We start from the raw sequence: 11,548 nt of genomic DNA, 5'->3' as shown, positions 1-11,548 counted from the left end.
GAATGTCGGCTCATTCAGTGTGCTATAATGTGAATGTCGGCTCATTCAGTGTGCTACAATGTGAATGTCGGCTCATTCAGTGTGCTACAATGTAAATTTCGGCTCATTCAGTGTGCTACAAGGTGAATTTCGGCTCATTCAGTGTTCTATAATGTGAATGTCGGCTCATTCAGTGTGCTACAATGTGAATTTCGGCTCATTCAGTGTTCTATAATGTGAATGTCGGCTCATTCAGTGTGCTACAATGTGAATGTCGGCTCATTCAGTGTGCTACAAGGTGAATTTCGGCTCATTCAGTGTGCTACAATGTGAATTTCGGCTCATTCAGTGTGCTATAATGTGAATGTCGGCTCATTCAGTGTGCTACAATGTGAATGTCGGCTCATTCAGTGTGCTACAATGTGAATGTCGGCTCATTCAGTGTGCTATAATGTGAATGTCGGCTCATTCAGTGTGCTACAATGTGAATGTCGGCACATTCAGTGTGCTACAAGGTGAATTTTGGCTCAGTCAGTGTGCTACAATGTGAATTTCGGCTCATTCAGTGTGCTATAATGTGAATGTCGGCTCATTCAGTGTGCTATAATGTGAATGTCGGCTCATTCAGTGTGCTACAATGTGAATGTCGGCTCATTCAGTGTGCTACAAGGTGAATTTTGGCTCAGTCAGTGTGCTACAATGTGAATTTCGGCTCATTCAGTGTGCTACAATGTGAATTTCGGCTCATTCAGTGTGCTACAATGTGAATTTCGGCTCATTCAGTGTGCTACAATGTGAATTTTGGCTCATTCAGTGTGCTACAAGGTGAATTTCGGCTCATTCAGTGTGCTACAATGTGAATTTTGGCTCATTCAGTGTGCTACAAGGTGAATGTCGGCTCATTCAGTGTGCTACAAGGTGAATGTCTGCTCATTCAGTGTGTTACAAGGTGAAAGGGGCACCAGTACTAGAGAGTATAAGGGGTATTACTACACCGAGGGACATGCCCCCTGTTTAGTGGCCACGGCCCCTCTTCCGGAGCGCGCGCGCATGATTTTAACCTTCACTTTTTTTGGGGGGGGGGGGGGGGGCATTAATGATATTGCCCTGGGCTCCAAAATCCCTAGTTACGCCTCTGATATATATATATATATATATATATATATATAATTATTATTATTATTATTTTTTTTGGGGGGGGGGGGGGGAGGTTGCTGATGATTTGCCTAGGGTGCTGGGAAACCTTGCACCGGCCCTGACTATCACTTAAAATTACATATTCAAAAAAAATAAAAAATCCCATAAGGCATTGGAACTATTTAAGTGCATGTATCTCGTATAGTATGATATTTTAGAAAGCAAACAGATACAACACAGCATCAAATAATGCAATGGGAAAAGCAGAACACTACTTTTACATTTCGAGAGTAGTGTTCTGCTTTTCGAAATGTAAAACGCGAGATGGCAGGTGCGGGGTCGGCAGACATAAGCTGCCATGATATACTGAGTGACATTAGCTAAGAACTGAGATCTAACTACTGTATCCTCAGCTGGTAAGTGTGCGTTCAGTCACCAGTGCATTGGTGGTATTAAGGCCAAGTGCCAGAGATAGAGTACTTGCAGATTGTGACGTCTTTAGAAGGCGCCCTCTGGAGTTTTCTGGAAACTGACGAACGTGGGTTTAATCCAAGTGCAGCAGCAGCAGCAGCAGGAGGAGAGCTGTCAGTGTCAGCCAGTGACTCGCAGTGTAGAGGTCACACAATGCCGAGAGGCAGCCGCAGCGCCCCTTCCCGCCCGGCACCCAGGTAATAAGACGCTGTATGGTAGACTGGAGCCTAATGATTAGAACAGTGTGTGTAGTATGTCCTTGCAGCAATGTCATTAGGATCAGTCCCTACTGTATGTCACCGATGACCGCTTGGCCGTGATTTCATGACGTATTGTGTATATGTAATTGGTGAGTTCTGATATCACCACTTTAATGTTCTGGGGAAACTTGTGTGGGGTAAGGTATATTGCACTGCACCTGCTACTGTACATTATTACTGCTCTTAGACAGTCTTGTATAATTTACACTGGGGCATACATTTAGCTTGTATAATATATCCCATTCTGAACAGAGGTGACCTGTAATATTTCTCTCTCTCCCTGTTTCCCTTGGCAGCCATGCTCCCTCTCATGCTCCGGCTCCTGCACACCCACCACCATCCGCTGTGTCCTCTGCTCCAGCTCCATCCCAGGGGCCTGGGCTGATGGCTCAGATGGCTACTACAGCGGCTGGTGTGGCTGTGGGGTCAGCAGTGGGACATGTCCTTGGTGGAGCGCTCACTGGAGCTTTCAGTGGTGGCAGCACAGAGCCAGCAAAGCCGGCAGCACAGGTCAGTAATACGGTGATATTGGTGGAGTGTGTCTGATATCTCATACAGTACAAGCATAGATGAAATCTAGGCACAAATCTATTATCTGGTATTGTATTGACTAAATATAGAGCATATACTTCTCTTGGGATGTAGTCAGCAGCCAGACAGGATGCCGACGGTAACAGTACTGACAGTGGCATCCCGACTGTCAGAATCCTGACACATTCTTCCTTTAAGTATTATGGTTAGGGATAGGCTGCAGGGGGCAGGCAGGAGGGGAGGGTTAGCATTAGGCTGTGTGAAGGGAGGGTAAGAGTAAAGCCCCATACACACGGAGGAGATGTGTGTGCTGAGCGATCTAGCACAGTCCGCTCAGCACACATCCCTCCCCCCGCTCAGCACTCAGCGCAGTGTGTGCCGAGCGAGGATGGGAAGGGGGGGGGGGGGGGGGGGCTTCTTCTCATTTCATGAAATGAGCGATCTGCTAGATTGTGCCAATCTAGTACCGGCGCACTTCGCTAACGCTGTGGGGCATTTACACAGAAAGATCCGTGGTTAATTTCTAATTACGTGTGTGTGTGTGTATAACTTATTTATTATAAAGCTCTGCCTAAAATAAGCACTTTCTAAATTATGTGTATATGTGAACAAGATATAATAGTGTGTTTCTAACTTTTGCTTGTAAGTTATTTATGTTGCTGTTGCTATTCATTTTATAGGCATCTTTTCTTCTCATCTATGCCCGTTAGGTCACTAAAGAGTTCTTTAGTGTATCACAGTGGTAGGCAACATTTTGCTGTCAGTGTACCGCAAATCATCTTAAGCTTAGTGTGTGTACTGTATATGTACCAGCCCTGTATATTGTTGCAGCTCTTGTTTTATTTACTTTTTCATCTTCTTTTTCTCTTGCACCACAATTTATATTGCTGTAGGAGGCTCCGAGGGCCCCATCCCAGCAGCCTCAGTCAACATATGGTCCCTGTCACTATGAAATGAAGCAATTCTTGGACTGTGCTACCACTCAGAGTGACCTGACTCTGTGTGAGGGGTTCAGCGAAGCACTGAAGCAGTGTAAATACAGCCATGGTGAGTGAGGAGTGGAGCTGTAACTGGGGTAAGGTATACACTGTGTTGTTGGAAAGATGCAGGTGTAACGCTTGGCACCTAGGTAAATATGTGTTGTGAAATGTAGCGTGTAACAGACTCACAGGATAGAACTGTGTACATTAAATATATTTGTTGATAACAGGTGTAATATAATAGGTGTGTGAGGCTTATCGTAGCTCTAAAGGGGATGTGGCCAAAATACCAGCAGTCAGAAAACAGTGGGATTCTGACGGATCTCGGAGGTAAGTATGGGGTTAGGCACTATGGAGAAGATTAGGGTTATGTGGCGGGTGAGGTTAGGGTTAGACTGTGGGAGGGGTGGGTTAGTATTAGGTGCTTGGGGGATGGTTAGGGTTATGCTGCGGGGTGGGGTTGGTTAGGATTAGGCACTAGTGGAAGGGTTAGGGTTATGCTTCGGGGCTGGGGGAGGTTAGGGTTATGCTGCAGGATGGGGAGGGATAGGGTTAGGCACTAAGGGGGGGTTATGGGGTTGGCGAGGGTTAGAGTTCGGCTGCAGGAAGTGTTGGTTAAGGATAGGAGTAGGGTGACTGTCTGGATTCTGCTGTCGGTCTTCTGACTGTCAGGATTTTGTACCCAACCCTCTAAAGCACTATGGTAGTAATGGTTTGTAGGTAGAGGATAATAGCTTTTCTCTGACGTCCTAAGTGGATGCTGGGACTCCGTAAGGACCATGGGGAATAGCAGCTCCGCAGGAGACTGGGCACAACTAAGAAAGCTTTAGGACTACCTGGTGTGCACTGGCTCCTCCCACTATGACCCTCCTCCAGACCTCAGTTAGAATCTTGTGCCCGGCTGAGCTGGATGCACACTAGGGGCTCTCCTGAGCTCCTAGAGAGAAAGTATATTTTAGGTTTTTTATTTTACAGTGAGATCTGCTGGCAACAGACTCACTGCAGCGAGGGACTAAGGGGAGAAGAAGCGAACCTACCTAACTGGTGGTAGCTTGGGCTTCTTAGGCTACTGGACACCATTAGCTCCAGAGGGATCAACCGCATGGAACCGGCCTTGATGTTCGGTCCCGGAGCCGCGCCGCCGGCCCCCTTACAGAGCCAGAAGCAAGAAGTGATCCGGAAAATCGGCGGCAGAAGACTCCTGTCTTCAACAAGGTAGCGCACAGCACTGCAGCTGTGCGCCATTGCTCCTCATGCGCACCTCACACTGCGGTCACTGATGGGTGCAGGGCGCTGGGGGGGGGGCGCCCTGAGCAGCAATATAAACACCTTGCATGGCAAAATCATCACAATATATAGCCCCAGAGGCTATATATGTGATAAATTACCCCTGCCAGAATTCCTGAAAAAAGCGGGAGAAGTCCGCAAAAAGGGGCGGAACTATCTCCCTCAGCACACTGGCGCCATTTCTCCCTCACAGCTCCGCTGGAAGGAAGCTCCCTGGCTCTCCCCTGCAGTCTACACTACAGAAGGGTAAAAAAGAGAGGGGGGGGCACTAAATTTAGGCGCAATATACATATATAGCCGCTATAAGGGGATATAATTTAGTTAATCCCTGTATTATATAGCGCTCTGGTGTGTGCTGGCATACTCTCTCTCTGTCTCCCCAAAGGGCTTTGTGGGGTCCTGTCTCCTGTCAGAGCATTCCCTGTGTGTGTGCGGTGTGTCGGTACGGCTGTGTCGACATGTTTGATGAGGAGGCTTATGTGGAGGCGGAGCAGATGCCTATAAATGTGGTGTCACCCCCTGCGGGGCAGATACCTGAGTAGATGGACTTGTGGAAGGAATTACGTGAAAGTGTCGACTCCTTACATAAAAAATTTGATGACATGCCAAATGCGGGACAGCCGGCTTCTCAGCTCGTGCCTGCCCAGACGTCTCAAAGGCCATCAGGGGCTCTAAAACGCCCGCTACCTCAGATGGCAGACACAGATGTCGACACGGATACTGATACCAGTGTCGACGACGAAGAGACTAATGTAATGTCCAATAGGGCCACTCGTTACATGATTGAGGCAATGAAAAATGTTTTACACATTTCTGATGTGACCCCAGGTACCACAAAAAAGGGTATTATGTTTGGAGAGAAAAAACTACCAGTAGTTTTTCCCCCTTCTGAAGAATTAAATGAAGTGTGTGAAGTAGCGTGGGCTTGCCCAGATAAAAAAATGGTAATTTCTAAAAAGTTACTAATGGCGTACCCTTTCCCGCCAGAGGATAGGTCACGTTGGGAAACACCCCCTAGGGTGGATAAAGCGCTTACACGCTTATAAAAAAAGGTGGCACTACCGTCTCCGGATACGGCCGCCCTAAAGGAACCTGCTAATAGAAAGCAGGAGGCTCTCCTGAAGGCTATATATACACACACTGGTATTATACTGAGACCAGCTATTGCTTCAGCATGGATGTGCAGTGCTGCAGCTGCGTGGTCAGATTCCCTGTCAGAAAACATTGACACCCTAGACACGGACACTATATTGCTAAACATAGAGCATATTAAAGACGCTGTCTTATACATGAGAGATGCACAGAGGGATGTTTGCCGGCTGGCATCTAAAATAAGTGCACTGTCCATTTCTGCCAGGAGAGGGTTATGGACTCGGCAGTGGACAGGTGATGCAGATTCTAAAAGGCACATAGAAGTTTTGCCTTATAAGGGTGAGGAGTTGTTCGGGGATGATCTTTCAGACCTAGTGTCCACAGCAACGGCTGGGAAGTCAGCATTTTTACCACATGTCCCCTCACAACCAAAGAAAGCACCGTATTATCAGGTACAGTCCTTTCGTCCCCAAAAGAGCAGGCGGGGTAGAGGCGCGTCCTTTCTGCCCAGAGGCAGAGGTAGGGGAAAAAAGCTGCAGCATACAGCCAGTTCCCAGGAACAAAAGTCCTCCCCCGCTTCTTCTTCTAAGTCCGCCGCATGACGCTGGGGCTCAACAGGCGGAGCCAGGTACGGTGGGGGCCCGTCTCAAAAACTTCAGCAATCAGTGGGCTCGCTCACAAGTAGATCCCTGGATCCTTCAAGTGGTATCTCGGGTACAGGCTGGAATTCGAGACATTTCCCCCCCGCCGTTTCCTCAAATCTGCCTTGCCAACAACTCCCTCAGGCAGGGAGGCTGTGATAGAGGCAATTCACAAGCTGTATTCCCAGCAGGTGATAGTCAAGGTGCCCCTACTTCAACAAGGACGGGGTTACTATTCCACAATGTTTGTTGTACCGAAACCGGACGGTTCGGTGAGACCCATTTTAAATTTGAAATCCTTGAACACATATATAAAAAAATTCAAGTTCAAGATGGAATCGCTCAGGGCGGTTATTGCAAGCCTGGAAGAGGGGGATTACATGGTATCACTGGACATCAAGGATGCTTTCCTGCATGTCCCCATTTACCATCCTCACCAGGAGTACCTCAGATTTGTGGTACAGAATTGTCATTACCAATTCCAGACGTTGCCGTTCGGCCTGTCCACGGCACCGAGGGTATTTACCAAGGTAATGGCCGAAATGATGATACTCCTTTGAAAAAAGGGAGTTTTAATTATCCCATACTTGGACGATCTCCTGATAAAGGCGAGGTCCAGGGAGCAGTTGTTGGTCGGCGTAGCACTATCTCAGGAGGTGCTACACCAGCACGGTTGGATTCTAAATATTCCAAAGTCACAGCTGGTTCCTGCGACACGTCTACTGTTCCTGGGGATGATTCTGGACACAGTCCAGAAAAAAGTGTTTCTCCCAGAGGAGAAAGCCAAGGAGCTGTCATCTCTAGTCAGAGGCCTCCTGAAACCAAAACAGGTGTCAGTGCATCACTGCACGCGAGTCCTGGGAAAGATGGTAGCTTCCTACGAAGCAATTCCATTCGGCAGGTTCCATGCCAGAACTTTTCAGTGGGACCTGTTGGACAAGTGGTCCGGATCGCATCTTCAGATGCATCGGTTGATAACCCTGTCTCCAAGGACCAGGGTATCTCTGCTGTGGTGGCTGCAAAGTGCTCATCTTCAAGAGGGCCGCAGATTCGGCATACAGGACTGGGTCCTGGTGACCACGGATGCCAGCCTTCGAGGCTGGGGGGCAGTCACACAGGGAAGAAACTTCCAAGGACTTTGGTCAAGTCAGGAGACTTCCCTACACATAAATATTCTGGAGCTGAGGGCCATTTACAATGCCCTAAGTCAGGCAAAACCCCTGCTTCAAAACCAGCCGGTTCTGATCCAGTCAGACAACATCACGGCAGTCGCCCATGTAAACCGACAGGGCGGCACAAGAAGCAGGACGGCGATGGCAGAAGCCACAAGGATTCTCCGATGGGCGGAAGGTCACGTGTTAGCACTGTCAGCAGTGTTCATTCCGGGAGTGGACAACTGGGAAGCAGACTTCCTCAGCAGGCACGACCTCCACCCGGGAGAGTGGGGACTTCATCCAGAAGTCTTCCAACTGATTGTAAACCGTTGGGAAAGGCCACAGGTGGACATGATGGCGTCCCGCCTAAACAAAAAGCTAGAAAAATATTGCGCCAGGTCAAGGGACCCTCAGGCGATAGCTGTGGACGCTCTAGTGACACCGTGGGTGTATCGGTCGGTTTATGTGTTTCCCCCTCTTCCTCTCATACCCAAGGTACTGAGGATAATAAGGAAAAGAGGAGTAAGAACTATACTCATTGTTCCGGATTGGCCAAGAAGAGCTTGGTACCCGGAACTTCAAGAATTGATCTCAGAGGACCCATGGCCTCTGCCGCTCAGACAGGACCTGCTGCTGCAGGGGCCCTGTCTGTTCCAAGACTTACCGCGGCTGCGTTTGACGGCATGGCGGTTGAACACCGGATCCTAAAAGAAAAGGGTATTCCGGAGGAAGTCATTCCTACGCTCATTAAAGCTAGAAAAGATGTAATCGTACAACATTATCACCGCATATGGCGAAAATATGTTGCGTGGTGTGAGGCCAGGAAGGCCCCAACGGAGGAATTTCAGCTGGGTCGATCTCTGCCCCTCCTACAGTCAGGGGTGACTATGGGCCTAAAACTGGGTTCCATTAAGGTCCAGATTTCGGCTCTGTCGATTTTCTTCCAAAAAGAACTGGCTTCACTGCCTGAAGTTCAGACATTTGTTAAGGGAGTGCTGCATATTCAGCCTCCTTTTGTGCCTCCAGTGGCACCGTGGGACCTCAACGTGGTGTTGGGTTTCCTAAAGTCACATTGGTTTGAGCCACTTAAAACCGTGGATTTAAAATATCTCACGTGGAAAGTGGTCATGCTTTTGGCCTTGGCTTCGGCTAGGCGAGTGTCAGAGTTGGCGGCTTTGTCATGTAAAAGCCCCTATTTGATTTTCCATATGGATAGGGCAGAATTGAGGACTCGTCCCCAGTTTCTCCCTAAGGTGGTATCAGCTTTTCACTTGAACCAACCTATTGTTGTGCCTGCGGCTACTAGGGACTTGGAGTCAGGGCCTTGAAAATTTATGTTTCCAGGACGGCTGGAGTCAGGAAGACTGACTCGCTATTTATCCTGTATGCACCCAACAAGCTGGGTGCTCCTGCTTCGAAGCAGACTATTGCTCGCTGGATTTGTAGCACAATTCAGCTTGCGCATTCTGCGGCTGGTCTGCCGCAGCCTAAAACTGTAAAAGCCCATTCCACGAGGAAAGTGGGCTCTTCTTGGGCGGCTGCCCGAGGGGTCTCGGCTTTACAACTTTGCCGAGCTGCTACTTGGTCAGGGGCAAACATGTTTGCAAAATTCTACAAATTTGATACCCTGGCTGAGGAGGACCTTGAGTTCTCTCATTCGGTGCTGCAGAGTCATCCGCACTCTCCCGCCCGTTTGGGAGCTTTGGTATAATCCCCATGGTCCTTACGGAGTCCCAGCATCCACTTAGGACGTCAGAGAAAATAAGATTTTACTCACCGGTAAATCTATTTCTCGTAGTCCGTAGTGGATGCTGGGCGCCCGTCCCAAGTGCGGACTGTCTGCAATACTTGTATATAGTTATTGTTAACTAAAGGGTTATTGTTGAGCCATCTGTTGAGAGGCTCTGTTATGTTCATACTGTTAACTGGGTATAATATCACGAGTTATACGGTGTGATTGGTGTGGCTGGTATGAGTCTTACCCGGGATTCAAAATCCTTCCTTATTGTGTCAGCTCTTCCAGGCACAGTATCCTAACTGAGGTCTGGAGGAGGGTCATAGTGGGAGGAGCCAGTGCACACCAGGTAGTCCTAAAGCTTTCTTAGTTGTGCCCAGTCTCCTGCGGAGCCGCTATTCCCCATGGTCCTTACGGAGTCTCGGCATCCACTACGGACTACGAGAAATAGATTTACCGGTGAGTAAAATCTTATTATATATAGATGTGTTAAGACAAATTAATGTTTTAATGGAATTAAAGATAGCTCCATTTTTATCACCAATTTTGTATATGATTTCCCCTGTAATAATAGAACACTCTCCACTATTTAAAGCTGATTCACACTGGCATTTTGTAACTAATAACTTTGGGAGGAGGATGAGGCAATGGAAGTGTGGGAGCCCATGTACACTGGTTGTATTCTGGGGTATCTGTTTGGATGGTCGACCATGTTATGGTCGACCACTATTGGTCGACATGGACACATGGTTGACACATGAAAAGGTCGCCATGAGTTTTTTATTTTTTTACCTTTTGTGGAACTTTTCCATACTTTACGATCCACGTGGACTACGATTGGGAACGGCAACCTGTGACGAGCGCAGCGAGGCACCTTGTCCGAGGGGACGTGGTGCACGAATTGGGGTTCCCCATCACTTTACGCAGAAAACGACACATGAATGGTTGGGTTCCGGTATTAATGGTCGACCATGTTATGGTCGACAGTCATTAGGTCGACCACTATTGGTCGACATTGACATGGTCGACATGGACACATGGTCGACACATGAAAATGGTCGACACATGAAACGGTCGACATGCATTTTTTAACTTTTTTTGTGTGTAGTTTTTTGCGTAAAGTGACCGGGAACCCCAATTAGTGCACTGCGTCCCCTCGCATGGCTCGCTACGCTCGCCATGCTTCGGGCATGGTGCCTTCGCTTCGCTCGGCACAGATTACGATCCACGTGGACTACGATTGGAACGGTAAAGTATGGAAAAGTTCCCCAAAAGGAAAAAAGTTAAAAAACTCATGTCGACCTTTTCATGTGTCGACCTTTTCATGTGTCGACCATTTCCATGTGTCGACCATGTGTCCATGTCGACCAATAGTGGTCGACCTAATGACTGTCGACCATAACATGGTCGACCATGTGAACGGATACCGAATGGTTGACCATTCATACCGAAACCGTATTCTGGAGGGGCTTGTTGTCCATGAAAACCAGCGAGAAGCTGTAGACTACATAGACTGCTTCCACTACTTCTCAATACACATAACTAGAAAAATAAAGTAGGCATGTGAGAGGGTCCATCAGAAAACAGAAATCTCAAGCACCGTAAGGAAGAGTTAGAAGATTTATATAAAAGCAGACGTATCCTGTAACTGTATGGGACACAGAGCTGGTGTGACTGTCACTTCTTGTCTCTCCTGCAGGTGTCTCTTCCCTCTTGTGAGATTTGTCAGATCTCCATCTGAACAGCTTATCTTTGAAGAGCTATACTAGACGTCACAGCATATTATAGTTCTCTACTTGGTACTTAACCACATGGCATCACATTGGTTTTAGTCTATAACGGTTTTATCTTGAAGCAGAGTAATTAATAAAGATAGATATCTATATTTTAATTTATGTATTGTGTGTAGTCTTTTATCTTCTATATAGATTTTATTTCTTTCTTTTATTTTTCATATGGTTTTGTAATGCCAGATTAAATATGTCACCACTTCCATAGTAAAGTCAGAACTCTCCCCACAACTGTCTGTGTTCTCACAGCCATTAGTCTCCTGCATGCACTCTCAGCTGCTTAGAAAAACAAACGATTGCTCTTTCACCCCATCACAGGTCATAAACTGTAACTCTGATTTCATTGTTAGAGCTTTAGTGCCACCTTGGTGCAGACTATTGGTATTGCATATTCAAGAAACTCATGTTCTGTTTATCTAAAAAAAAAGGCAGCTGAATCTAAACCATATATTGATCGCTCCATAAAATTGATCTTTCAAAAATATATAGCA

The 11,548-nt window shown here is 47.4% G+C and overlaps 1 protein-coding gene across 1 annotated transcript; it reads left to right on the top strand.

The window, feature by feature from the left end:
* Positions 1-1,665: 1,665 nt before the first annotated feature.
* Positions 1,666-11,162, top strand: CHCHD10 (coiled-coil-helix-coiled-coil-helix domain containing 10). The gene is made up of 4 exons (XM_063912983.1): positions 1,666-1,784; positions 2,144-2,357; positions 3,272-3,425; positions 10,967-11,162. The coding sequence occupies exons 1-4, from the start codon at positions 1,741-1,743 to the stop codon at positions 10,984-10,986; spliced, it is 432 nt and encodes a 143-aa protein (XP_063769053.1). The 5' UTR covers positions 1,666-1,740; the 3' UTR covers positions 10,987-11,162.
* The last annotated feature ends 386 nt before the right edge of the window (positions 11,163-11,548 follow it).

The sequence above is a fragment of the Pseudophryne corroboree genome, chromosome 1 (genome assembly GCF_028390025.1).
Source record: "Pseudophryne corroboree isolate aPseCor3 chromosome 1, aPseCor3.hap2, whole genome shotgun sequence".
Lineage (NCBI taxonomy): Eukaryota > Metazoa > Chordata > Amphibia > Anura > Myobatrachidae > Pseudophryne > Pseudophryne corroboree.
This window is presented reverse-complemented; position numbering and strand designations above follow the sequence as displayed.